The sequence below is a fragment of the Suillus paluster genome, assembly GCF_016628075.1.
Source record: "Suillus paluster strain FC165 chromosome Unknown EDB91scaffold_15, whole genome shotgun sequence".
NCBI lineage: Eukaryota > Fungi > Basidiomycota > Agaricomycetes > Boletales > Suillaceae > Suillus > Suillus paluster.
The window spans coordinates 373505-399677 of record NW_024537575.1 but is presented as its reverse complement, the minus strand read 5'-3'; the positions used below and the strand labels follow the sequence as shown (position 1 = coordinate 399677).

General features: G+C 48.9%; 12 protein-coding genes and 1 non-coding gene across 13 annotated transcripts; 9 read left to right on the top strand and 4 right to left on the bottom strand.

Moving 5' to 3' along the window:
• Positions 1-1285: 1285 nt before the first annotated feature.
• Positions 1286-3063, top strand: EDB91DRAFT_173492 (uncharacterized protein). The gene is made up of 7 exons (XM_041326313.1): positions 1286-1372; positions 1423-1503; positions 1553-1603; positions 1654-1825; positions 1878-2475; positions 2529-2709; positions 2765-3063. Exons 4-7 carry the CDS (start codon positions 1664-1666, stop codon positions 2889-2891), a joined length of 1068 nt encoding a protein of 355 aa, XP_041179192.1. The 5' UTR covers positions 1286-1372; positions 1423-1503; positions 1553-1603; positions 1654-1663; the 3' UTR covers positions 2892-3063.
• A 1081-nt stretch (positions 3064-4144) lies between these two features.
• Positions 4145-5124, top strand: EDB91DRAFT_1122229 (uncharacterized protein; the record flags this gene model as incomplete). Its single annotated transcript, XM_041318280.1, has 1 exon — positions 4145-5124. A coding segment is annotated over one exon (755 nt), but the record flags the coding sequence as incomplete, so codon positions are not given.
• Positions 5125-6234: 1110 nt separating this feature from the next.
• On the bottom strand, positions 6235-7065 carry EDB91DRAFT_173328 (Prefoldin subunit-domain-containing protein). Its single transcript, XM_041326312.1, has 4 exons — positions 6883-7065; positions 6732-6834; positions 6573-6679; positions 6235-6518 (listed from the first exon to the last, which is right to left on the bottom strand). The coding sequence occupies exons 1-4, from the start codon at positions 6973-6975 to the stop codon at positions 6351-6353; spliced, it is 471 nt and encodes a 156-aa protein (XP_041179190.1). The 5' UTR covers positions 6976-7065; the 3' UTR covers positions 6235-6350.
• Positions 7066-7090: 25 nt separating this feature from the next.
• On the top strand, positions 7091-9217 carry EDB91DRAFT_1246548 (uncharacterized protein; the record flags this gene model as incomplete). Its single annotated transcript, XM_041322674.1, has 7 exons — positions 7091-7139; positions 7191-7262; positions 7310-7379; positions 7430-7748; positions 7800-8157; positions 8209-8399; positions 8453-9217. 7 exons carry the CDS (start codon positions 7091-7093, stop codon positions 9215-9217), a joined length of 1824 nt encoding a protein of 607 aa, XP_041179189.1.
• A 334-nt stretch (positions 9218-9551) lies between these two features.
• Positions 9552-10863, top strand: EDB91DRAFT_1236452 (uncharacterized protein; the record flags this gene model as incomplete). The annotated part of the gene is made up of 3 exons (XM_041321459.1): positions 9552-9566; positions 9629-10061; positions 10112-10863. 3 exons carry the CDS (start codon positions 9552-9554, stop codon positions 10861-10863), a joined length of 1200 nt encoding a protein of 399 aa, XP_041179188.1.
• An 846-nt stretch (positions 10864-11709) lies between these two features.
• EDB91DRAFT_1122210 (uncharacterized protein) lies at positions 11710-13832 on the top strand (the record flags this gene model as incomplete). Its single annotated transcript, XM_041318279.1, is given in 13 exon segments — positions 11710-12065; positions 12128-12141; positions 12195-12330; positions 12383-12420; positions 12440-12441; positions 12526-12587; positions 12640-12771; positions 12823-12902; positions 12954-13070; positions 13119-13128; positions 13183-13223; positions 13280-13305; positions 13360-13832. Coding segments are annotated over 13 exon segments (964 nt in total), but the record flags the coding sequence as incomplete, so codon positions are not given.
• A 569-nt stretch (positions 13833-14401) lies between these two features.
• On the top strand, positions 14402-15931 carry EDB91DRAFT_1236455 (PLC-like phosphodiesterase; the record flags this gene model as incomplete). Its single annotated transcript, XM_041321460.1, has 5 exons — positions 14402-14797; positions 14845-15463; positions 15517-15615; positions 15638-15704; positions 15763-15931. 5 exons carry the CDS (start codon positions 14402-14404, stop codon positions 15929-15931), a joined length of 1350 nt encoding a protein of 449 aa, XP_041179186.1.
• A 110-nt stretch (positions 15932-16041) lies between these two features.
• On the bottom strand, positions 16042-17463 carry EDB91DRAFT_1236450 (MAGE-domain-containing protein; the record flags this gene model as incomplete). Its single annotated transcript, XM_041321458.1, has 7 exons — positions 16042-16112; positions 16168-16422; positions 16508-16516; positions 16566-16823; positions 16873-17052; positions 17104-17197; positions 17269-17463. The coding sequence occupies 7 exons, from the start codon at positions 17461-17463 to the stop codon at positions 16042-16044; spliced, it is 1062 nt and encodes a 353-aa protein (XP_041179185.1).
• A 664-nt stretch (positions 17464-18127) lies between these two features.
• On the top strand, positions 18128-20722 carry EDB91DRAFT_1122201 (general substrate transporter). Its single transcript, XM_041318278.1, has 13 exons — positions 18128-18415; positions 18482-18554; positions 18605-18777; positions 18828-18993; positions 19043-19086; positions 19136-19179; positions 19228-19351; positions 19402-19777; positions 19834-19948; positions 19999-20053; positions 20101-20261; positions 20311-20390; positions 20442-20722. The coding sequence occupies exons 1-13, from the start codon at positions 18402-18404 to the stop codon at positions 20622-20624; spliced, it is 1608 nt and encodes a 535-aa protein (XP_041179184.1). The 5' UTR covers positions 18128-18401; the 3' UTR covers positions 20625-20722.
• A 999-nt stretch (positions 20723-21721) lies between these two features.
• Positions 21722-22196, top strand: EDB91DRAFT_1050436 (hydrophobin 2; the record flags this gene model as incomplete). The annotated part of the gene is made up of 3 exons (XM_041313533.1): positions 21722-21883; positions 21935-22096; positions 22149-22196. The coding sequence occupies 3 exons, from the start codon at positions 21722-21724 to the stop codon at positions 22194-22196; spliced, it is 372 nt and encodes a 123-aa protein (XP_041179183.1).
• Positions 22197-22792: 596 nt separating this feature from the next.
• Positions 22793-23247, bottom strand: EDB91DRAFT_1080547 (uncharacterized protein; the record flags this gene model as incomplete). Its single annotated transcript, XM_041315242.1, has 3 exons — positions 22793-22867; positions 22920-22962; positions 23012-23247. The coding sequence occupies 3 exons, from the start codon at positions 23245-23247 to the stop codon at positions 22793-22795; spliced, it is 354 nt and encodes a 117-aa protein (XP_041179182.1).
• A 958-nt stretch (positions 23248-24205) lies between these two features.
• EDB91DRAFT_t57 lies at positions 24206-24288 on the bottom strand. The gene has a single exon. It is a non-coding gene; the product is annotated as a tRNA-Gly (tRNA).
• Positions 24286-26167, top strand: EDB91DRAFT_172281 (XPA-binding protein 1). The gene is made up of 7 exons (XM_041326310.1): positions 24286-24663; positions 24728-24832; positions 24897-25070; positions 25122-25341; positions 25391-25473; positions 25529-25740; positions 25791-26167. Exons 1-7 carry the CDS (start codon positions 24419-24421, stop codon positions 25874-25876), a joined length of 1125 nt encoding a protein of 374 aa, XP_041179181.1. The 5' UTR covers positions 24286-24418; the 3' UTR covers positions 25877-26167.
• The last annotated feature ends 6 nt before the right edge of the window (positions 26168-26173 follow it).

Sequence of the window (26173 nt, the reverse complement as noted above, 5' to 3'; positions counted from 1 at the left end):
TAGGTGATACTCGCCCGCGTCAAGGTACTCTGCGGCCCTCGCCAGGAGTGCGTAATCACTCCCATCCCAGTGTTCTGCAACAAAAATCTTTATGCACGGCTGCCAAAGCAGTCGCGATTAATTGGGCAGCCCTGCATTGTGTAGAGATGCGTGGAAGTCGTCTGTTCACTCCACACGCTCCTCCAACGCTCCGTCATTGTCAAACTCTGATAGTCATGGCCGGTCGAGTCGCCATTCAGGGGGCGTCATAGATACTGGTCCGGAAATGAGGTCCTCCTTCCGGTCAGAAACCAGTTACGAGCAGAGCACAGCCTCCATCTCTAGAGCGCATTTACACTCGTCCATGCTCGATACTCGGGGCGATGTCAGCGCCAGCGTCTACGACGAGCGTTTGAGCACATACGACGAGGAGGTGGGAAATGACCCCAAGGGCGCACAGGCTGACGACGAGGATGATGACGACGCATCGTTTTATCTCTCAGACGAGAAGACAGCTGGGAGGCTTACAATGTACCTCGTCGAAAACGGCCGGGCTCTTGACAAAGAGGAAGGAGATGTTTTCCCGCCCCTATTACCGCCTCCGGTAGCAAGATACTTTTAAGTGTCGATGAGATATCGGTATAAACATTCGCTTTAATGTATCTGCTGTTTATAGCTTTTTTTTAGGGTCGCTCGTTGGCTCGTTTTCTGTTTTTGTTATCTTTTTGGCTTTTTTGATGATTTTAAATAATGGCACAAGACTCGAGAGACGTATGTGGTACGCCGGTGGCTGTTCGATGTAGCTGTGGTACTTACTGGTAGATACATAATAGCTTAAGTTAGCAACGGCCATTATGATGCTGCCAGATTACAAGTTTGGTTGGTTGCCTTCAAAGGGCCTTACAAGCCCTTACAAGGCATCATAAGGGGCTGTATCGGTGCCATAGCAGGCAATTTTCAATGTAAGGCCATCAAAAGGGTCCTTACAATCGCCTTTCAATGCCTATTAACCGTTTCTTTGAGCGACATGGAAATTTTGCACAAAATAGGTGGCCACTCAGTGAAATGCACCATAGCTGACTCTATCAGGGATCACCTCAGACTTTCCTGCCTCCGTTGTTCCATTCCACTAGCTTTACTTTGCAGCTAATATCTTCCTCATGTCAAGAGCACCAAGCCCTTCCATACATAGCCTGGGGCCATCAAAGGAGACTAGCGTTGACAGCGCCCCGTTTCAAAGCACCAATAGCGACGAGCAGGCTCCGCCTGAGAATGATACCGTAGGGCCCACCAAGGAGTAAGTCATGACTTCCTGGAATCTATCCCTCATTTGACAGCGGGACAGGGAGAAGGAAAATCGTGAACCTTCGGCGGTCAAGGAGCCACCGGGGATGTGAGTATTTCTGCCCTGATGATTCTGGGTCCTCCTTAGCAGAACTTCAGCTCGAACACCCCTTCCCAGCCATCAGACCCTCACGTACAGGAGAGCACTTTCAAGGTTTCACCTGTCGGTGGCCTAGCTCTGTAAGTTCCACTCAATGATGATGTCAAACAAGCTCACGAATTATTTCAGCGAGGCGGAAAAGGCTGAAGTGCAGACGGAGCAGCCAACTCTAAGTTATGTGTGAGCGACAAACATAAGACAAGCGATCACAGCTGACGATATAGCCGCAGAGTAAATGTCATGGAGCGGGTGTTGGATGTTCTCCAGGACTCAGCAATTGCCTTGAAGGGTGGCAAGGACGACCGCTCCCGTTTCTGGGGTATATACAAAAGAATCGCGGAGGAACACGACGGCGAGTTCCTTGAGCGATACAATGGCGACATGGATATAGTGTTGGTCTTTGTACGTTTCGGATGCTCGTCATCGACTCATTTTGAGATTGATGTTTTATCAGTCCGGTCTTTTCTCTGCTATCAGCACATCTTTTATCGTAGCTATGGAGTATAAGCTTAGTCCCGACCCCAGCGACACCACCAATGCCCTTCTCACGCAGCTCGTCCAAATCGGACTTGGCAACATCGCTGAAGCGGGCTCTACCCCCGCAGCGCCAGCATCTACATTTTCACCGTCAACGTCGGACATAAGAATCCAAACGATCGCATACGCAAGCTTGTCCATGAGTTTACTTGCTGCGTTCGGGGCCGTACTAGGCAAGCAGTGGCTCGGGTACTACAAGTCGAACAGATACGGCCGCGGGTCGCAGGAGGAACGAGGGAAGCGCAGACAAGAAAAATTTGACGGCATCATCACATGGTATTTTGATGGTGTCGTGCAATCCTTTCCGATCCTACTTCAGATCTCCCTTCTTCTATTTGGGATCGCCCTCAGCGCCAACATTTGGTATGAGCAGCCGACTATTGCCTGGGTCGTCATTTCAACAACGGTTTTCGGGTTCTTGTTCTATTCCTTGACTGTGATGGCATCGTTGATATCACCCGCGTGTCCATTTCAGACGCCCATATCGACGATTTTGCGCATGTTTCGCATCGACAGTGAGCCCTCTCGTGATCACTGGTGGTCGTTTCCAGTTTAAATCACATCGCAGGAGTACTACGGCTGGTGTTCAAACCAGCATCCAGGTATTTCCAGCAGTTCACAACCTCGGTTTACGGCGAGTTACATTTTCTTACGCATGCACACATTTTGATCGTTGTTGTTAGGTGTGCTGCAGCGGCTGCGCGGTACCTTCAGGTCAAATTGGACCCGATTATCTGGAGCACTGGCAGGTGATGTTCTTTGCTACCATCGCATAGGAGACCCAGCGCTTATTTCGTTCCACAGGCACTGTGTTTGTGGTCGGCTCATTCGTACAGTGCTGTCTCCAGCTGTTATTCGGCGCACTTCGTCACCTGATATCCTCCCTGGGTTCTTTGATTCCGCCCTCTCGGACAAAGGTCATAGACTCTGAAGCACAACCGCTGGACCAGAGCGTGTTAGTCAATAATCAATCCCCACTTAACCTCAACCTCCCAGACGTACCCACCAACCGTCTTGAAGCACCTAGCATCCTGTGGCTGCTCGAGACATCCACTGATCCTGAAGTATTTCTAGCCGCTGCTGGCCTTGTTCCGCAGGTCGAATGGCCCCTGGATCTTGACATCTCAGACACGCTGCATCAGCTGTATGATGTTTATACGAACTGTTTGGATGTTCAGCGGAACATTGCACCGTCATTGAAAGGGAAGGCATCGGCATGTACAATGGCTCTGAGTCATCTATACTGCGGACGAGTTCTTCGGGAACATCCCGACCATGGTGAATTTCTTGTCCAGGGGAGCAGAGACTATGGGGTGTTGGTACAGATGTGGCGTCAGTGTGCGATCGCAGATCAGGCGGTGCCTACGGTGGTGCTTACCACGGCTGCCAAGCTGTCTGTTCCGGACGGTGATCCATTCTGGGGGTTCGCTTCACAACGCCGACTGCAGGCCGGTTCCGAATCTGTCCCTGAGTGGTTATCACATGCTCTGCCTTACCACTTTTTCACTAGGCAAGCAGACAAAGACATCGAAACACTCGCCATAGCAGTGATATCAAGACTACTATCCTCTCCATCTCCGCCGACTCAAATCGTAGCTAATTGCGCTCTTCTTGCTTGCCTCATGGTCGGGGTTCAGTTTGACAGGAAGGATATAGTTCGGATTGATAAAAGGTGCTATTAGCTCATTCGGTCTCTTCCACTATGTTTAACGAAGATATTATGTAGTTCTGCTCTGCCTCGACTCGCGGAGCCTCTCTTGCAGCAGTTCCAACGGGCTCTCTGGGCATGCGATGTAGGCGATCTCGACAGCGACAGCACAGGAGTCGCACGTCGAGCATGGAAACTCCTCGATGTCATCTGTCCCATGCTCGAGCTTGTTACATATTATGACCGTTCACTCCACACGATGCGGAACCTGAATATGTGCAAGAGGATTTATTCAAGAGCGAGGTCATCCAAGCAAGATGATCCATCAGGTTCATGGGCAGCTCTGCGAAATGCACTGCACTTCACGTTCACCGCTGCCAAGGTATCCCGGGACCCTGCCAAGAGGTATAGTCTGTTTCTGCTGTCCGAAGGCGATTCCCACTCGCGAGAAGACTTCGACTGGCTGGTTGATTACCTTGACCACGTTTATTCCGACGACCACGAGACGGCAGGTGACATCCTTTTGCTAATGGGTAGCATGGGAGTGACCTGCAGCCCTTTTAAACAATATCTGTTTACCGAGAGGCTCGTCGCCTGCATGGCAAGCAGCGTGCCTCCCCGTTTACGTCATGCTGCCCTTCGCGCTGCTGACAGTGTCCGGGAAGTCTTTGCCTCGATCGATGCCATTGATGATGCGATGCTACGGGACATGGTTTTCACCAAGTTCTCCCCTGCTGTCCTGACTGCGGTTTGTCCGCGACCGGGTGCAACACCCGCCGATGGTCCTGACCGCACCTTTGATTATGGCCGCGACTTGCGCTATCTCCAACTGGTCTTTGCCCTAGCGAGGAATGCCAACTGGCACCTCCATTTGTCTGGGGATGGCCATATAGATCGGTGCATTAACATGATTGCATGGTACTGCAAACCATACCAGTCGCATACCTTTTACCTAGCCGGTATCTTCCTCCGAATCGCATCTGAACAGGCGTCAGTTACACCCCTCGCTTCTATCACAGAGCAGCAGTGGTGGGAGGTGATAAGATGGGCATGGGACTCTGCTTACGGCACAACTGGCGACATGCACTGCTTCGAGTTCCTTCCCATTCTTGTGGAAGGGACAAAGAAGCATATAGAGATCGCCGCGAAATCCGATCTCGAGCAGCTTCTCGAAGCTCTGGATGATTTGCTGCGGCGTTCAAAGCAGAGGGAGGGTGTCCTCGTTGTTGTGAGAGGGTTGAGGGCTGTAGCACGCGAGAGGCTTGAGAAGCTTGAGAGGTCCGGTCAATAGTTTTTAGGCAGGAAATATGTTATTAGTCCCCCGATTATCACGATGCTCGCATATTCTGGGATCGCAGGAGGGGATGGTGAGCAGTGCAAGTGCATAAGGTACACGAGATGAGAAGCAGCAAACAGGAAGACCTGAACAAACGTAATGACTCTAAATCGATGGACGTACATCTGCAATGCACACGGGGATTAATGCGATGCAAAGACTCGAGACACCAGCATATAACTAGTCTTTGCCCTTGCAAGACATTCCAACTGGCGCCCGATTTTGTTCGGGGATGGTCATATAGATTGGTGCATTAGCATGATTGCGGCGTGCTGCGAAACATACATGTCGCATACCTTTTGCCTAGCTGGTATTCTCCTTCGAATCGCACTTGAGCAGTCTTACATTACTCGAGTTTATCACGGAGCAGCAGTTGGTGGGACATGATAAGCATGGCATGGCACCCTGCTTTCTCCCTGATTGATTCCGATGCACACAGTTCTGAGTTCCTTCCCGTCCTTGTAGAAGGCACAAAGAAGTGTATGCAGATTGCTTCGAAATCTGATCTCGAGGAGCTCATGAAAGATAACGGAGAATGTTCTCGAGACAGTGAAGAGGCGAGGTTCAGATCAGGGAGAAGGGGTTGCCATTGCTGTGAAGGAATTGAGGACTGTAGCCAGCGACATGCTTGAGGGGTTCAGTCAATAATTATTGGGGAGTTAATCCAGTTATATTGTGTCAGGGTCCTGGAATCACAGGAAGGGAGATGGTGGACCTAGTGCAGAAGGTAGACGACGGTACTAGTATAAGTATAACACCTGAACGAACGGTCGATATTGCAACGTCTGGCCTCCTGACTTGGTGGAACTTTAAGCTTATTCGACCAAGAGGCGTGTGATGCACAAACTTAGGACACCAGCATGTACAATCTCCTACAGGAATGGGGTGTACTGTGTTACAAGCGAAGTGTTGCACTTGACAGCCCGTTTTCGGACTTCAGACAAGACCATGGAGACACGTAAGACTCAATTTTATTTCTCGAGTGATGGCAATGTTGAGCATGAGCTGGTCCATCGTCGAGCCACTCCAAGTGTTCTCGCTGAAGCGGGTCGTTGGTGGCTTCCGGTGCTGGTTGTAGAACTTGATTCGTGTGGGTGCAGTAAGTTATTGAAATGACTGTTCCCCGTCAACACGTAGATATACAACGACGAATGTGAAACCATTTCCCACTCACCTTTCGGCTCCCTTTCCACTAAATGACATCCAACAAATTTTCTGGAGATCATTCTGAGGTTCTCAGCCAGGACATCTGCCTTAATGTTTGAACGAAGCAACACGGCGTTTCAGACATGATAAAGAGGCAAGATTATGCTTTCATTATTTTACAACTAGGAGCTGTCTGTTGTAGAAGAAAGATCAGTGGGGAAGGACAGTGTACAAATATAATCTTGCCTCGCCATGAAAGTTCAGACCTTGGAGGGCTGTGCCTGAGACTGCTGTAGCTTAGTTTGCATTACATTAATGAGATAGTTCATATTCTCCTGCTTCTTCTGTATCGTTTCTTGTAGTGTTTCGAGATTGGTGCGAATATATTCCACCTTCGTTTCATAATATTTTGTGGCTTGGACTCGAGACTGTGTATAATCGTCTAGTTAGCGGCGAACTGTAGCAAAAGATCTCGTACGTACCTTCTTCACATAATAACCGGTACCAACGTCGACGATGACATTCTCCGCATCACTCAGATGACCGGGAACATACAGAGAGTTGGTCAAAGGAACGAGGATAGTCGTTCCTGCAGGATAGAGTCAAATGAGCACTTGGAGAAGGGGAAAACGTGGACATACCTTTGTTTTGAGGTTTAACTTCTCCGACATTCTCGATGCACGACTTGAACTTCGCTTGTGCCTGCTTCAACTGAGCGAATGAGTTCGTGAGGTGGTTCAGCTCCTACACGGCAATCAGAGATGCAGAAAACTAATCATATTGTCCACATACCTCTTCTAGCTGGCGGCGCACGTCAGCCAACTGTTGAACGTCGAGATCAGCAACATTGATTTGTTGAGGCTGCGATGCAGTGGTTGAAGCCATCGCGGAGGATTAAGCGTGACAGGAGTGTGACTGATGCTTTCAGTCTGTGACCTTGTGTGACATTCTATTAAAATGACACTCCTGCTGCCAGCAGCAGCCTGTGCAGGCTGCAACCATGTCCATCGATGGCATGGACTCAAGAGGAAGAGCACCTCAGGATATAGGTCCGTTATTGAATTAGGCTGCAACAGCTCAACTGATGTCTGGGTGTCCAGTTGCCATCTTCCACGCTTCGTTTCACCCAACGAAGGGTAATCTGGTGGACTGGTGTTTGAAGGCCAGCGATGGTGTGTTAGCAATTTTCATATCGGCTAGCGACTTAAACATACTTCAGACCTTGACCTTGATGGTGTTGAATTCAGCACCCTTCCCAGTGGTCTTCACCTTGTAGATCAGGATGTGGTGTATGTGCCCTGCACCCATATCACAGCTCTACTTATCAGAGTCCAATCAGATACTTCACGAAGGACACCCTTTCCGGAGTATGTGTTTTCCGTCGGCGGAGGACCGCCGAACAAGGCCACCGCGGGTTTCGGTTGACATCTCTCGGAGTGCTACTGGCCAAATCTACTCGGCCCCGTCCGTGGCGGCATGTCGCAGCCCTTCGGACTTTAGCCGACTCTATCTATCTCTCACTAGAAACTAGAGGTGTTTTGGAGCCATCTGACAGCGATTGGGATCCTGCTCGTGTTTTCTTCGAAGAACGCAAGGTTCGGAGAGCAGATCTCGGTGGTGCTGGTGACTGGCATGGTTGGAGCCATGAACTTGATAATGTGCGAGGCAGCATAAACTTTTTCTTACTTTTGGCTGACACCTATACACAGCCGGATTCAGAATTGTCTCGATTTAATCCTACTATGCATCTCTCACACTTGTTGCGCATCCTAGGACCTTCGGCGTTGACGCTATACAAGCACGTCCTTGGCCGCCAGAGGATACTTATCTATACCCTCCCGCCAGTTGAAGCCGCGTGCATACTGTGCCAAGTGGCTGCGGATATTTGTTACGCAGCTCAGCTTGACCCATCGACTAATGATATCAATAAGAATGACCCGGCAACGCAGTATTATACTAGACTTAAAGGAAAAACACAAGAGGGCATCAATGTACTTGGCATGGTTACTCTCAATGACCTTGACAAGATGGATCGCGAGGGTAAAACTGGTCGTGGTTGGGTTGCTTGTAGGTGATAATCATACTGTCGTCGGCGCGCCCCTTATTCTGGTTTGAAAGGCACGACTGACGCCATTTTCATGGAGAAACCATCTTACTACGATCTTCTGATTGACCTCACGACGTCTACGCCCTCGAAAACTTCACGGCCAACCTTGTACCTCTCAAAGCCACAGCAGCAACCACCTGGTTCCAAAGGGCCTACGCATCGCCTATCTCTCTTTCGTTTCACGTGGAGTGACATAAGGCTGGTACATATGATTTGCAATTATGTCTCCGTATACGTGTTCAACGCAATTGACAGTGGAATGAGCTTGAGCGCATTCTGCAGCTGGACGGCGATCAATGCGCACAGTCATGCTGCCGCCCTTCATCCGAATCCGAATCCAGAAATAAATCATGGGCAGATCCTTGGAGAATATATGAAGATGTGTGTATTGTATGTGCTGGGCTCTGGATGGGGTCCTGGCGTGGCAACTCAGTTGCATCCTATTCTACCGGCAACGGATCCCTCGCCAACTGGGGCAGCATCAGATTAGAAGGTGATGACGACCTTACTGTTGATGGTACATTTGTGCGCAGCGTGGGTATGGGGATTGAGGGGTGTCCTGGTGGAAGCACAAACTCCAAGGGAATGAGAAGGTCCAGCGGAATGACTTGGCCAGTTGGAAATACTGGTGTGGACCGTCGCCAACCTTCGTCATCTTCCGCTACCACGCGATCTATGCCACAGCTGTGCAGCACTGGTAATGAAACAGATCCAGAAACTAGCGAACAACGCGACCGTCAGGTTTTAACGACACTCGCACTACTCCAAACATTCCACGCCAACACCAGTTTCCAACTCTCTCGCCTAGTTGATCTACTTCCCTCTATCACTTCCGCTACACCAGAGACTTCGATCACCTACATTACTCCAAAAGATATGATATCGTTTGAGCTTGGGCCTCTCAGCTCTCTTGATGCCCGTTACCTAGAGTGGCTAGCTGACGAATATGGCGCGGGGTCGCGGATTGTGGTGAAGAGAGGATGGAGGGATTTATTTGGAATGATCTTTGGCTTTGGTTGACTAACATCAAATCTCGCTGAGAAGGCGCGGTGTTTTATAATTATTGCTTTGCTTTGTCCGCGCTTTGATACCGACGCAAATGTAGAGTTACACCAGCCGCCTGCCTTGAGGCTTCATTTAATTATTCAGGTCTCAGATACGCTTTAGACTTGTCCGACTGTCATTGTCCACACCTCTACAAACCCACAGTTTGCTGACTAAGCTTAAGTCCTAACGCGATGTGGGCCGCACTAAGTCAAGCTGTATCTATCACACAGCCAAAGCCCAACAGCCTACATCGAAAGCTGTAAAGCTTCCTCTTCTTTCTTGTAGTAATCTTCTATTCACCTAGAGAATGGCGGAGAGTAAGGTGAGTTCAACGGAACTTCTGACATCTTCTCACCGGCTAACTTTCATCACCGTGGAATACAGGGTCCCACAACTGCCACCTCAGCGAACAAGCTCGCCATGTCTCGAGCGCTCGGAGCTGCATTTCTGAGTCACCAAGTCGAACAGCTGGAGAAGTCAGTTACACGTGGGCCAGCATCTGGGAACTGGAGAGACCGCCGTCAGCCGCAAGCCGACCCAGGTCACACTAATCGTCGCGGAATTATCAACCATGCACCCAAGCAGCGCCCATCTCCAGGCAATAGGTCTGTGAAAAAGCCTGTTACTGAAGCTGTACCAGAGAGAGAGCGCAGCGAAGTCAAGGTGCCAAAGCACAGGAAATCAAGCGAGGAGGCGAGGGGTGACAAGGATGCTGATATAGTGGTGGTTGATGCGAGCGTATTGGTACATGCCCTCCACCAGGTGAAGAAATGGTGCAGAGATGGACGTGATGAAATAGTCATCGTGCCCCTGGAAGGTAAGTTGACACGTTCCAAGTGTTTTGTCAACTGACGTAAGGTTGCTTAGCCCTGAACACTCTTGATTTACTCAAAAAGGGCACAAGTCCTCTCGCCCAGCGCGCGAGGTCAGCTTCACGGATCTTAGAAGCTCAAGTTGGCACAAATCCTCGTATCCGTGTTCAGCGGGACGATGCCTTCGTTCCGTGGGACCGCATCGATTTCAAGGACCTGCCACTAGATGACGATAAGGACAAGCCTACGTCACAGCCGCTCCATCTGTCTGGCTCTCCGGAGTGGGTTCGACGCATGATCTGCTGCGCACGTTGGGAAGTTGACCACGTCGCCGAAACTCTTGCCTCTACGAGTGACAAGCTGAAAGTTGTTCTCGCGGTCCTTTCCTCTTCTGCTGCACCAGCTCAGGTCGGTCGAACTGAGACAACGCCCGAAGTCTCCTCTCCAGTACCCCTTCCAGCGCCAAGCCCGCACACTCACAAGTATGAGCCTCGTTCAGCTGGTCTGCTGATCGGACACTGGGCTACTCGGGCCGGTATTACTATCTTAGACGTGGAACCTTCCACAGCGCCGCTTTCTCTGCCTTCATCGAACCACCCTCGTAATGTTGACGAGGAAGATAGAGGAAAGCGGACGGCTGGTCGAGGAACCCGTAATTCCCATACTGCTCCGGGTGCTCCCACCGCTCGAGGCACTGGGCTGGTTGAGCGCCCCCCTGCCGTTATGCAAATGATGGAAGTAATCTCTCAACCAAGTAAGGTCGTTCGCGTCCTCGCTAGAGGCGAGAAACTGGAGCCAGACCCATAATGCTGATTATGCGGGCTCTTTGAGTACAAGGTGTGTTTACTTCTGCTTGTAGAGGTTGACTACTGACCAATGCAGCCGAGATATGACTGTTCCTCAGTTCCAAGGCTGCTCCAGCTCCGTCTCGATTAAAGACGTCAGGGAAAGTATTGGAAGCCTCACAGATCACCCTATCCTCGCTCTGCCTCTGTCATTCCTCAGAGTATGGTTTCTGCAGGAAATATCTTCAGGCATCTTTGTGGTCTCTTTGCTTCGACTGTGCAGTCCTTACGAGGATCTAACAATGGCGGTTACGGAACTAGTGTTCATGATAAATTTTGACTGGTTCCTATCATCCTACAAACACTTTGCTTCACTGTCCGCGGACTGTCTGATGTACCTATGTCTCTACTGCGTATGTTTTATGATCTCATGGCCCATTTCTTGCAATAAACTATTTTCGTGTCCCCGGCGACCGATATCTACTTCTATTTTTCTGATTGGTTGCAAGGGTGGAAGATTTTACTACCAACCGCGCGGTACGCCAGGGCACGCCCCTTCTAGTTTGTGTCTGTTTATTTCTGAAGCTTTTGCCAAACACGACTCACACATTCGTGGGAACTTATCATGCGAACCATCGCACAGGCAGCAACAATATTAATATCAAATGATTGGAGAACAAACATAGTATTTCTATTTATTACTATACGCCAAAACTTATCAGTGATCACCGGAGTTCTTCGCGCCGTGTTTGGGAGGATATAGGGGTCTTTCTCCGATATAAGGGGACCAATATTGTGGGCGTTTCCCACCATGTTATTTGACATTCAAGCTTCAAATTCAATTGCCCATCATAGCTTTGTTCTAGCTTGTGCAACCACCTTCAAAAAATTGTTCTAGTCTATGTGGTATATAAAAGTCTTCCTGCGCTTGGCGGAATTTAACTTATTGAACACAATATTACCAGGCGAGATGTCCCTTGAAATAGCCTTCACACATCCAGCAACCGGATCAATATTTGTCCGCTTTGGCGGATTTGATGAAGATTTAATTAGCTCATAACCTCCTTTGATTTGTGCAGGTCTCTCATTCTCCTTGCAGTCTCCCCCACCTTCCACACAGTGCACAGAGCCTTGTCGACTGCGCACGCCGTTTCATGGCTGATTTGGTGCCCACCTTCACCTCTAGCGAGCTGCTAAATCTCAAGGCATCCCAGTACGTCAGTGGTAAGTTTATATCCACGGCTTCTCGTTGTCCGCCGACTGATTTGTGGTCTAAAATCCTATAGCTGCAGGGCTTGTGGTACATATAATTTATCAATGCTGCATTGCAAACTAAATGACTCTGTGGAATAGGTTTTACTCTGGGACCACTTATTGACGTTTCATGACGAGGTTGAGCTAATCTGGCGTGCTCGGTTGTCTCTTCCCAAGCTGTTGTTCTTATTCAACCGATATGCCGTCTCGGCTTCTCTGATCATCCTCACTTACGGTGAGCTCTTGAACATGTTTTACCTATCTCACCTGACTCGTGTCCCCTGAAGCGTTCAGTGGTATTTCAGATGACATTCTTTCAGATTCGGTATGCAGCATAATGTGCATTAACTGATACCTCGTTTGACACCAGAATTTTAGTTGTATGTGGCTAAGTGGACAAAGCTGGACTGCATATTGATGTTCTGCATAGTTGCCACACATGGTTTGGTGTCGGGGTAGTAGTCGGCATGGTATCTATCGGCACCAGCAACTGTGAGCTCCATTTCACTATGAACTATCCGTCTCCATACTAATTTAAAAATAGTCCTCATCCTCCTTCGTCTATGGGTCCTCTGGGAACGCAGAACCCGCCTTGTGGTCTCCACTTTGATCCTTTTTCTGTTGACACAGACAACGTCAATCATTTGTACTTCCTACATTGTATGTAGCATGTTGCGTGAGTCGTCTTACGATTGAGCGTGGGCACACTTACTGATTTATGAGGTAGCCTATATGATCTTTGAGCCTCAGTTGCATGTCTGTATGTTGATAAAGGAGGTGGATTTTGTGATTCTGTGGGCCCCAGGGGTAATGTCTATTTAGCTTTGTTCCTAGGCTTATGGCGCTGAGGTTGCACAGATTGCGTTTGAACTTATGATATTTATAATGACCTGGTGGAATGCCCTGGACCGGCCACTCCCACGGCATGCAAAGATGGCGAGGGTCATGTATCGTGACGGAAGCATCTACTTTTTCGTGAGTGGTCATTGTGAACGTGCTTGAAACACAACTGACCTCCGTCAGGTTTTATTTGGTAGACTTATAATTAAGAGGTTTTATACATTATACTCATTTTTCTTTTCATCAGCACTGCGTCTCCTAAACCTGGTTCTGTCCCTCGTTGCACCTGTAAGTTTGCAGGCTCCTTCACGTCAGTTCATTTACGTGCTTGCTAACCACATCAGCTGTCATTAACATTCCTTGGAGTTTTGTCCGTATCATCAGTTTCATTCTCTTTTTTTCGTTGTCTGACCACCTGCATTAGTTTCATCTGGAGCGCCTGCAATGTGACACTGACCCGCCTTATCATGAACTTGCGGCGGGTCGCTACCGAGGCTGAAGAGAGTGACTTCGAGGAAACTTGCATTAACCCTCCACGCGGCTGGCCTCTCTTACCTAGACAGGAGAATTGTGCGACTGAAAACTTTGAGCTTCAGGGCAAGAAGGGCCCCGATGTGGGGGTTTGTAGCCACCCTTGTCCTTCTGTTACGTCGACCATAGTGTGAGGGAATAGGCAGTCCTCATCGAGACAGCAGTCTGGGGTTGTAGCATATAACTTTACTGTATCGTTGCTCACAACACAACTTAGTACACTTAGTATACTTGTTCGCTCGTTACAATTACTTAGGTTCAGTTTTATACGGATCCCTGTGGCAGTGCAGCACGCTCAAATTTCAAATTTCCGAACTCCGTGAAAGTGGTTTGCATTCACAATTGTCCACGGGGAAAAGGAAGATGCACAGAGGGTCGAGGCTCCTCGAGGCTACCGCTCAAAGCGCTCAAAGGTGAGGAGAATCCGTCACTTGGCAAATTAGACGAATTCTGTGTCAATATATCGCGGACAAATTCTAACAATTGGAAACAAATTGGAAATGCCTTTTTTTATCAAGTGGCAAGCAGCACTCCAAACTCAGTTTTTCTGGGACCGACAAGTCCGAGTCGTCCTACGGTGACTGAGTAGTACTAGATTCCCATGATTCCCAAGGATCTTGACAAGGACTGGAGCGCAGAAGTCTTCGCGCACTTTTCTGTGGAAACCACTATCAATATCTATTCGCCAGCAGGTGATCCTGTAAGACTAAGCCTTGACATTCTTAATTTTCTGGAACAGAACGGGGTGGTGAGCACTCTTCATTGGCGCCCAAACTTCTAGGATCTGGACTCATCCCTTTAATAGGATGCCCATGAACTTCTGAAACTACCAGTTGTCCGCCCACAGGTTGTCGATGACACTCGACCCTTGAGGGATTATTTCGTCTCGTACGTCAATTCAGCGATACATAAAGTGAAACGTTCTTTGACCACAGATGTTTACCAGCTCTTCGCATAACACGTATCTACTCGCATGGCAAGTCCTTGGTCGTGCATCTTCCGAGTGCTACACACTCGTTCTGTCCAAGAACGCACGCTGCGTCGAGATCGATGTTTGGTGGTCTTCCAAGGGCCCAATCGTCACCCATGGACGCACGCTCAGTCGAAGTGTCCCGTTCAAGCCTGTTTGTGATGCTATTGGCGAAGCAGTCCATGATGGAGATTGGCCTGTTCTTGTCAGTCTAGAGTGCCATGTCCCGGTCGCTCACCAAGACGAGCTCGTAGATATCATGAAAGGTGCGTGGGGTAATAGGTTGGTGCAAGAGCCACTGGAAGGAGTGAGTGGTGATACCATATCTCCAAGGGATCTGAAAGGAAAAATCTTGCTTATGGTATGCGAACATCGTAAGTTTGGATTGTTTCTGAATGTTTCTTTTAGGTGGAGTATTATCCGGACGTAGATTTCCAGGAGATTACTCCAGATTCCGAGGCATTGGATGACGAATCATGGCCCATCGAGTGCGATGAAGTTTTCGAGCTTGATTATGAGTCCGACCCTCTGCTTGAGAAGGCCGATCACGCCCATGCAAAGATCGCAGATTCGCTAGCTGACCTAGGTTTTTATATAAGAAGTATGAAACCAATAGAACACTGGCTTACCGAAGGCAAGTGCTTGTTAGCTTCTTCACTCATTTTTACCAATCTCCCTATAGAGTTACCCAGTCCCCCACATCCCCCCAACATCATGATCAACATGAGCGAATCTTCCATACTAGCCATGGTCCCGCACTTGCTGTTAGAGTTGATTGACCATTCTCAGCATCGACTTCGACGCATCTATCCCCGCGGTACACGTTTGAGCTCGAGTAATCTTGACCCGTTGAAGCAATGGCGCAATGGCTCCCAGATTGTGTGCCTCAATTGGCAGAACTTCGATAGTGGTATGCAGCTTAACGAAGCGATGTTTGCTGGGACTGTTGGTTGGGTTGAGAGGCCGAGGATAGGAGTTTCTGAGCGCAAGGTGAAGTTGGTCTGCGACATTATCGGAATCAGTTCCTGTAAGTCATTTCAAGTTTCTTCAAGTTTCCGTCAACGTTCTGGGCCCCTGTAGTGCCTCGCCCAAATGGACGCACCGAATTCTCCTCATATGTTCATGCAGAACTTGTCCAATCTTCAAAGAATCAAGATTGGCGCTCCGAGCATGTTAAATGTCAGGATGTTCCAGAGGATAGGCGCAGATGTCATGTGGAACGGCAGTTTTGAATGGGAATTCGAGGAGGATGACTTGACCTTTATCCGGTGAGTGAATTATAATGAAGTATGAAGTATGGTCAATTAACGAACTGATGGTGTGCAGCCTGCGTATCCTTCGTTACGGAGGACTCTCGAGGGATGAACAATTGTTGGTTTTCTGTGCTCGTCTATGCGACCTTGAGCAGGGCCTGAGGTTCATTCGCCTCCTATCGATGGACGGGAAGTACACTGGAGCAACGCTGCTAGTTCGATTTACAATCAGTGGAATATAGGGAAGGATAAGTAATAGGCATAGTGAGGCATAAAGTAAAATATTCAGCGAGGTGGTAGCAGTGCCAAAAATCAGAACGAATATATACCAAGGATGCTAGGAGAAAGTGTGTTATTTAATATCTGATAGGTTACCCCCGGCTGCCCTTTCAATTACCCCGAACACGTTCTTCAGCTTCTTGTCTCTGCTGCCCATCCCCCGCACTGGCCCTTCCCTTCCCCCTGCCCTGCGTTCTACCATCCTCTTGATCGTCTTCCTCGATATCATCATCACGGTTGCGTTCCACCATAAATTCAGCGATGAATGTAGCGACAGCCTGTTCTCCGATCTCGCTGTATGAGCGATGTCCCCAATGCCATTCAAATGCTTGGGTTTCATCTGGATTGGCTTGAGTCGCTGCAGGAGCGCGACTGCGTTTTCCAGGCGCCTTCGTTTCGCCTGGGTTAATACGGTCTAGGTATCCTTGCTTCACCAGCTGGTTAAGATATGTGTCTATAGGAAGGGACTTGTGCGTAGACTGGGTATTCATGGATATGGACCCAGTCGATGTTATGCCGAGGCGTTTCAAGTTAGGCACGTAAATCCACTGAGTAGATATTAGTTAGATGACCTAAAGGATGAGCTATGGCACGCACGGTCGGTCATGGATCGTCCGCTGACGAGAATGAGCGATAGAATGGTGTGCAAGACACCCAAGGCACCGAGCTGATCTGTGGTGCTCCAAGAAATAATGCATCCGTAACTTCTCGGCATGTCGTCGTCATCATCACCGTCTTCTTGGCTGTCAGCTATCTGTTCTTCATAGAGCCGTTCGTCCGTCCGTGCTGCTTCCTCAATGATGACGGGATCAAGGACAGAACGAAGGATGTATGTCTTTGATCCTGCAGCCGCAGCTATGAAGAGAGAAAATGTGTCATATGCGTCAGGAGATATGGCTGCAACTTACTTTTCTTCTTACTCCAGTAGCGTTGCGTGCCTCTTGAAGGTCGTCTCCGGCTACTACATCTTGTTCGCGATAATTCCGCGACTGCAGCTCTACAAGCTCCATTGCAAAAGTCTTCTTAAGAAGCTTCTGCGCTCTTTCAAGCACATGATTGAACGAACGCGAGTTAGAGGCCAGGACTGTTGTCTCTTTCAGTATTTAAGTGGATGAGTTCTGCAAGTTCAGCATACCCTTCTTGTTGATATCTTCCCGGCGTATAAGAGTCCGCTTCTGCTCCATAAAAAGAGCAAATCTTACGAGATCACTGGCTTTTCTGTCAAGTTCCTAGGGGGTGAATTAATTAAGCACCTCGACAGCACGGAAGTAACTACTCGGCAGATTAGAAAACCACTTACCGCCTCTGCATCGCCAGCTCTTCCCTGACTTCCGTTGATGTCCATATCTTGGTCATCATCGTCTCCTGCATGTTCTTCCTCGTCGTCTTCAATGGCCGCTCGTCTTCCACCTCGAGCAGGTCGCTGGGACTGGGACTGAGAGGGTCGTGGGGCCCTTTGTGACCTCTGGGTTCTGCTGGGTCCTGCGCGCGCCATGCTTGTCGCTGGTATGAATTAGGATGAGCGTGACCGGGAACGCGCGACTGAAACGCGTGACGTCTTGACTGTGACAAGCGCGTTCAGTTCTTCTGACTCTCTTCACTTTGACCTCTCCGCTATATGCGTCTATGTTGAACGTACTTATCTTCTGACATCAACATAAAGCTCGAGTAGAAATTCTTTACCAAACAAGGGGACCGACATCAAACTTTCACTGCTAGGCACTCAGCTCCTGTTACTGTCACAGCTATGTGGACCCTGGTCGTCTCCACGCACGGTGATCACCATGATATGTCATCACGAAGTAGTAGTTTGCACTACAGAAGCTTTTCAAATTATCAATCGCGAGTTCCTCGGTCTTCCTCTGATCCAAATTGCCAAGCCAACTGTGGCTCGTTTCTCTTCAGAGGCGCTATGGTCCGACTTAAGGAAGCGCTGAGATGATTCTCTGCTTTCAAGCCACTTTCGTGGGGCACCCTTCCTCCATGTACTTAGCTACTATAATAGCTCACTGGAGGATGCCGCACGCTCTTCACCCTCAAACAGCTGTTTACCCGATTCCCATGATGGGTCATATCTTTTTCATGAATCGAAGGTCGTCTGGGACAAGCCTGGGATGTTCAATTGGGTGCACACCGTATACAACAAAAACTATCAACCTGAGCATGTCAGTATATGCGAGTCGTTGGTTCCAAGAACTTATCGTAGTCTGGTTTTACTACTAGGATGAACGTAGTGCTGGGCCCGGACTGGCGCTACTGTCCGGTCATGACGGGTATGACGTATGTGCGCACACAACTGGTTACCGGTCAACCTAAAATAGAAGCCCGCTGACCTAGCCCTTCGCCTCAAAAACTGGGGGCTCCAAAGTTTTCGCAAGCCTAGTCGCTTCTTTGTCCCTTCACGCTTGCACACTAGTGAACTGACAATACAGGATGGCGTTTTACTTGTGAGATCTCATCGCGCCAACCAACGACCACGATGAAGCTTGTGCTAATTACCCCCTGTCATACAGTCACGGACTGCCCATAGGATGGGTGGCCATCATGCTGGCACTCGTAGCGTCAATGGGTGGTTTCATCTTCGGCGTAGGGTCGCACGATTATCCTACTTGTTTGCGCTAACCCACCCATCTTAGTATGACACTGGTCAGATATCCGATATCTTATTGATGAACGATTTCCTCCTTCGCTTTGCGACCTGCTCAACACCTGGCGATGTATCGACTTGTTCATTTTCTACTGTGCGGGAAGGTCTCATCGTTTCTCTTCTCTCCATTGGAACCCTCGCTGGTGCGCTTTTCGGTGCTCCGTAAGCAGCCTGTGATATCCGTCTCCGCAGTTCACCAATGACTCTTTTAGCACCGCTGACTTCCTTGGACGCCGTTATGCCATGTCCGTGGAGTGTGTAGTGTTTATCGTCGGTGTCATCATTCAGATAGCTTCGAATCATGTTTGGCAGCAATTTGCTGTCGGTCGATTTGTTAGCGGCTTGGGTGTTGGGGCGCTTAGTGCTGCCGTTCCGATGGTGAATGCTTTGTAACCGCTATCTTTTCCTCGTGTTCTGATTTCCTCAGTATCAAGCCGAGACTGCTCCGCCTCAGATCCGTGGCACTTTAACGTATGATTCGCACACCTCAGTGGCATACACGATGCTGACGCTGCTCTAGCGCAACATACCAACTGTTCATTACGCTCGGTATCTTAGTGGCTTGTAAGATCGTTCATGTTAAGTTCCTTGCTAGCTACTAATTTCCTGCAGACTGTATCTCCATTGGAACCCGGAACGTCTCTGGCTCCGGTTCATGGCGCATCGTTGTTGGTGTCGGCATATTGTGGGCACTGATTCTCGGCATTGGCATCCTCTTCATGCCAGAGAGTCCTAGGTTAGTATCAGCGATATCTGGTTCCCTTTTTTCTCTAATCATTCCTCCAGATGGCTTGCCGCACACGGCAGAATGGAGGAGGCTCAGATATCTCTCGCGCGCTCTCGTGGTATTCCCAAGGAAGAGGCAAAGAGCCACCCCATCATCCTTCGCGAAGTCGAGGAAATCAGGTCTTCAGTCGAATACGAAAAGCAGGTTCGCGGCGGGTGGATTGATTGCTTTAGGCCACAAAACAAGACTCTCTACCGTACTCTTCTTGGAATGAGTCTACAGAGCCTTCAACAGCTCACCGGCGCCAATTACTTCTTCTACTACGGCGCAACTGTGTTCAAAGCAGTAGGTCTCAGCGACTCATTTGTGACTCAGATCATTCTCGGTACTGTCAACTTTGTCTGTACATTCGGCGGAATGTATGTCCTCGAACGGGTAAGCGACGCCGTCCGTTTATAAGTGGACAGTCATGTTTCTCACTGCGCGTCCAGTTTGGTCGTCGCAGACCTCTGATCATTGGAGGGATCTGGCAATCAGCATGGCTTTTCGTCTTCGCCTCTGCCGGAACTGCTGTGGATCCTACGACTCATCCTGGCGTTGGAAAATGTAGGATATTATTTGATTGGTGTATCCCGTCGCTGACTTGGCATCTTAAGTGATGATCGTGTCAGCCTGCATGTTTATCTGGGGTTATGCGATGACTTGGGCTCCGTAAGGATCTACATCTTGAGGTCTTGCGATTGACTGACGTTCGGCAGTGGTGTCTGGATTCTCATTGGGGAAACTTTTCCCACGCGGACCCGGGCCAAACAAGGCAGTCTGTCGACCGCCGCAAACTGGGTCTGGAATTTCCTGTTGGCGTTCTTCACGCCATTCATCAGTAGTGCCATAGGCTACCGCTACGGTTTTGTCTTTGCAGGTATGACATCTTCCGGCGTTAGCAGCACAATATTCAATTGATTATCCAGCTTGTAACTTGGCTGGAGCCGTAGTTGTCTATTTCTTCCTTTACGAATCATCTAATCTTTCACTAGAAAGTGTCAACATGGTAGGTGTCCCTTCTTGGCCAGTCTATTGATCTAAGCACTGTCTGTATCAGATGTACACCGACCCCAACTGCAAACCTTGGACTTCCCGTGAATGGGCTCCGCCCGGGTTTACCTCGCGTCAGGATCTCATAGACCAAACCAGAGCCGAGGAGGCGGGTAAACCCCCTGCGTCCGGCGCAACCGAGGAGGGCAGGATCGAGAAAACTTCTGATTCATCCAATGGAGGATCATAGAGTCGAGTGCTGCCGTAATTAATTTCGAGCAGATGCACAGTTACCCTTTCAAATAACCTGTATTTGTGCTAATGATATCATTTTCTGTGACGCTCTTATCTTCCCCTCGCAGGTTCTAATTATGCCACATCATGATGCATATCTGAGGATCCTGATGTCCGTGATGTCCTCCTAACCCCCGTGTTTGACGGCTGCTTATTTCGCCATGAGGGCTGTGATACGGACCATACGGTCATCTGATCGAAGTTCTGATCTTCTCGGTGGTATATATGGACTCAATTGACAGGACGAAGAACGGGAATGAGTCCAGGTACACCGTTCGTAAAAATCACAAGCGAAGCGCTGCACTAATCAGGCACTTCCTCGACGCCCGAATTTGGCGCGTTCGAGTGAACCGAGCAGGCTGTCGAGAGTTTAGACAATTCCATATTTGGAAACTACGTTCAACATCTTCAAATTCTGGGCTTGAGTTCGTACCTACTGCCCTCGAAGTCAGCCAGGCCTTCCTGGGGAAGTATACACTGGTACTCACGTGCGGCGATGAGCTCATCAATTCAAGCTAACAACATGCTGACGTTCTTGTAGCCTCGGCGATGGTACCTGCCCGCAAGCTGCATATGAAGCTGAAGCGAATAATTTCTGAAGCCTGTACGTACTTATTTACACAGGTCATTGTGTGTAACAAATTCTGAAGAACCAGAAGTTGCGTAGCTGAAGGATGCGATTGACAACGACAGTCTCAAGAAAGTGTTGGGAGTCTCGTCTTCAATCGTGCATACAACATACTAGTACGGGTACTACGTGCAGTCAGCCGCTTGAGATTGAAAAAATTATGTAATGGTACGCGGCCAAGATCGTGGACTTTGTTCGTGTGATCATTTCATGCGACAGGAGGCGGGGATGATGGTCCATCGGAGAGGTACAGAACGTTCAACCCCCAATAAAATTTGATTGCTTTTTTAACGTACGTACGTAGTAGTTCTAGAACCGCTGGTCAGCCGTGGCTGACGACTGATATAAAGTCGTCGGGTAATAATCTTTTTCCTTAACTCACTTTGTCACTCGTTTTCCTTTCAAAGTTTCGATACCACATAAACATGATCGCACCTTCTATTCTCCTCACTTCTCTTCTCGCATTCGTTGCGGGAACTAGCGCTGTGCCTGCATTATCTGCCCGCGGCGGCAGCGGTGACACGTGCAGTTCGACGGGTGCAGACTGCAACACGGGCTCCGTCTCGTGCTGCCAAAGCACATATTCAGTGCGCTGTTTCTTTTTGGTCGGTGTTAGCCCATCTTTGACCTCCAAATAGTCCGACAGCGCTACAGTGGGCACGCTCACAAGCTTGCTGGGCATCGTGCTTGGGCCCGTTGAGGGGTCCGTTGGACTGGGCTGCAGCCCCATCAGTGTCATCGGCGCCGGCAGCGGCGCGACGTGTAACCAAGAGCCCGTCTGCTGCAGTGGCAACACATACGTGAGTCGTTTTCTGCTCGCAATTTGCACCCTGACATACGAAACTCGTTTAGAACGGCCTCATTAACATTGGGTGCTCACCCATCAACATTTACTTGTAATCCAGATACCAAAATCGTCTCCATCCCCCGAGTATTTACTCTACTGTCATTGACTTTTGTAGTGTTGTAGTGTTGTGCGTCCTAGATTTATGTTCTATTGATATTTGAGGACCCCCTGCATGTGTGTTTTGCTCATCGAAAATGGAAACAACCTCAGGTCGTCGGTATCATGGCCCGTGGGAGGTCAGATGTTCGAACACCGAGTGGTGTTTGGATGCGTGCTGACTATTGCGCTGATATTCGATGCATGGCTATCTTTTCGGTCACGGGGACGTGAGTGGGACGCGTCGAGGCGCAATCGACTTAAAGCATAAGTAGTTACAATAATAACTCACCTTGACAGGTCACGCGCTTTAAAGTTCGAATCAGGGTTTGTGCAGCGTGCACATGAATGAACCGTAGATGTACCACATATAATTAAAAAATATAGAACAAATGATAGCTGTACATGTTATAGAAAGTGCAATGAAGGGCTATCCCATAGCCATTGTAATGCTTGGTATGATGACGCCTTGCCTCCAACCTATTCAATAGTTCAAGGTCATTTAATGGATGTCTTGCATCATTCGACTATTCCACATGCTAAAACCGGATGTTTAACTGTTGACACAGTCCTCGAGAGCAACCGTTTGTGGACAGTACTCGACAGTGCCATTCAACTCTCCAGTATCCTGTGTTCCAAACACTATCAGGAAATCTCACACTCGCATCGATCGCACTCACCGTTACGTAGGGACAGACAATCGTGCCGGAACTCTCGTCGTAGCTGCACACACAATGAGTAAACGTCGGCAGCTGAATGTGCGCAAACTCACATGCACATAGTGATCCCGTCATTTGTCCCTTGATCAGAAGCAAGTGTTGCAGTGCCATCATTTGTCTCAATGTCTTCTGGACAAACAGCGCATTGAACTTCTCGAAGGAGTTGTACATTTATTGATCTTGCTTGTCCACGAGCGGGAGGCTTTGCAGCACGGCGGGTTGGACTACCCACTGCAACACCAAGGAAGAAGGATGCCAAGAGAGTGAGAGTTGCGACAGTCAGCTGCATGTTGTGGGCTCAGATCAAAGAACGAGAGACTACCTAATGCCAGCTCCGTCTTTTGTCTTGCACTAGAAACGTACATTTGACTCCTGGACTAACCTGGTATCGTTCATGTTCTTGGCAAAGTTGCGCTAATATGGTTTCAGCTGCATGTGGAGATCCGATGCAGTCCTAAAGTGTACCCGGCCGAACAATAAAGATTGAAATGTCAGGGTTGTGCATGTGACTGCACGCGGGGCAAGAACATGTCAAATTACACGAGTGTTACATGGACCTAGACGCAATACATAAGTGTTTGAAAGAAGTAAAGAAGGAATGATCACCAGAATGTCGCATTCGCACCATGTTGCGTAGCCGCATTCCCGATGCATCGATGAAGTTCCACTACAGACAATTGACATGAGTACGCGTAGGCTAGAACGTCGTATGCATGTATCTGTTTGGTCCAGGTCAAGTGGATTACGGTGTGAAAGGGCGCTTAACACGTCTGTCAGCGGTTAGCGAAACGTCGTTTGACCCTGTAGCTATGGTGAGGAAGCACTGTGGAGCCTTAAAGTATTACCCAACTATATCTGCAAGGCCGTTTGTGTATTACGAGTGCCGAGAACGTCGTTGACTGTAAATGCCTTTTCGAGCAATCTCCTTGTCCATTGGAAGTTGAAACTCCACACCTTGAACTTGCTCGTGAGACACGACCGGACGGCCAGCAAGAAGTCAAATGCTCCTCCGACAACTCCAAAAGCTGGGAGAAGAGAACTTTTTCATGTGCGCCAGGCTGAGCTGCTGTATTTTTGTTGTGGAGTGGTCTGTATCGGAGGAGGGAGGGGTGGTTGACTGCTCGTGCATAACATAACGGATTATTTCGTCTACAAGCATTGAATGTTCTTCAACTTCTGTATTGCTTCTGTATGCAAAAAATGCTTCACATCGAGCACGTCAATGAGGAGGAAGAGAGGTACATTTTTGCATTGACCGAGAGTCGAACTCGGAGCGCGGCCAAGCTCATACTGATGGGAAGACCGCATGTTACCGCTACACCATCAATGCATCACGTGTATTACCGACAACAACGCAGTTTTCGAAGGATTGATTAGATCTGGCTTCCCTTTCACTGCGACTCGGACCAACTATCTTCCTTTGATTTGGTCTGCTTAGGGGAGATTTCCCTTTCGCCAGCATGAGCGCATCTTCTAGCAGTCAAACGGACACGAGTTCGAAAAGAAAACCGCATGTCATCATCACCATCGGGATGGCAGGGGCTGGCAAGTCTACCTTCGTGCAGCGCATCAACTCCTACCTTCACTCGCGAGATCCTCCACAGCCGCCATACATCCTCAACCTCGACCCGGCAGTCACACACTTGCCGTTCGAAGCCAACATTGATATCCGGGATACTGTCAATTACAAAGAGGTCATGAAACAGTGTGTTGCTGTTTCCATCTGGACGGTAGTGCATAAATAACGGAATGGATAATTGCGATGCAAGGTATAATTTGGGCCCAAACGGTGGAATTCTGACCGCTTTGAATCTTTTCACGACGAAATTCGACCAGGTTTTGGACTTGGTCGAGAAAAGGGCCGAGACGGTTGAGTACGTGCTCCTCAATTTTTATTCTGCATTCGCTCTTACTTCTCCTTCTCGTGTGCTCATGTAGCCACATAATTCTTGACACTCCGGGTCAGATCGAGATTTTTACCTGGTCAGCGTCTGGCGCCATTATCACAGATGCCGTTGCTTCCTCGTTTCCTACTGTGGTGGCGTACATCATTGACACCCCGCGGACCACAGCGCCCGCGACGTTCATGTCCAACATGCTGTATGCCTGCAGGTAAGTGTTGTGTTATCAACGTCGGGTCGGTAATTCGTGACATTTTATTAGTATTATGTACAAGACAAAATTACCATTCATCCTTGTCTTTAACAAGACTGACGCACAACCCCACGGTTTTGCTCTCGAATGGATGCAAGATTTTGAGGCATTCCAGGTCGCTCTTGCGTCGCATTCAGGGTCAAGAGACTCTGAAGGCGAACCGACCTACATGAACAGCTTGATGAATAGCATGAGCTTGGTTTTGGACGAATTTTACAAGCACCTCAAGGTAATTTTACTTCGTCGTCATGCTGAAAGCATAGCTAACTGTTCTGCAGGCCGTCGGTGTCTCAAGCAGGACAGGTGACGGTATCAAGGAATTTTTCCAAGCGGTGGAAGAGTCTCGTGAGACATACAGGACGTACGTTTCATCTTCATTATTCCTCCTTTCCTCCTATTTTTTTTCGTGTCTGCAGTGAATATCTCCCGGAACTCGAACGCGCCCGCGCTGCACGGGAACAGTCACTGGAGGATGCAAAAGAGGACTCGATAAACCGCCTCATGAAAGATCTTGCTGTTGATCGTGCCGCAAACCCCAAGGCGGCCGCAGAAGACCGCTGGGCATCGGACGAGGATGATGATGACGAAGACGGAGACGGTGACCTGGATATCAACCTCATCGATCGGAGTGAGTGACTTATCAGTCCTTTCGATTGACTTTTGAAATATTTTTACTAGGTGAGGAGCCATATCCCGGTCAATACATCGACGTCACACGTATGCGACGACAAAACGAGAATATAAATTGGCCAAGCCCGAGGTAAAAAAAAAAAACAATTGTTGGACGCGTACTCAATTCAACGTCGACGTGATGTACTCCACCCGTAAGTAGAAGATGGTCTCCGTAATAGTTAGGGGATAAGATTGCTGCTGTCAATTTGGTGCACAGCACTGATAAGCCATTATCAAATGAACGTGTCAATATTGCAAGGGGCAAGATTCACGTTGATAACACGATGGCTAACCATCTTTGATTGCATGACGAAATTGCAGGATGACCTCAACTCGATTTCGGGCAGAAATCGTGACAATTGTCACTTTGCTCTCGCTTATAACTTAAC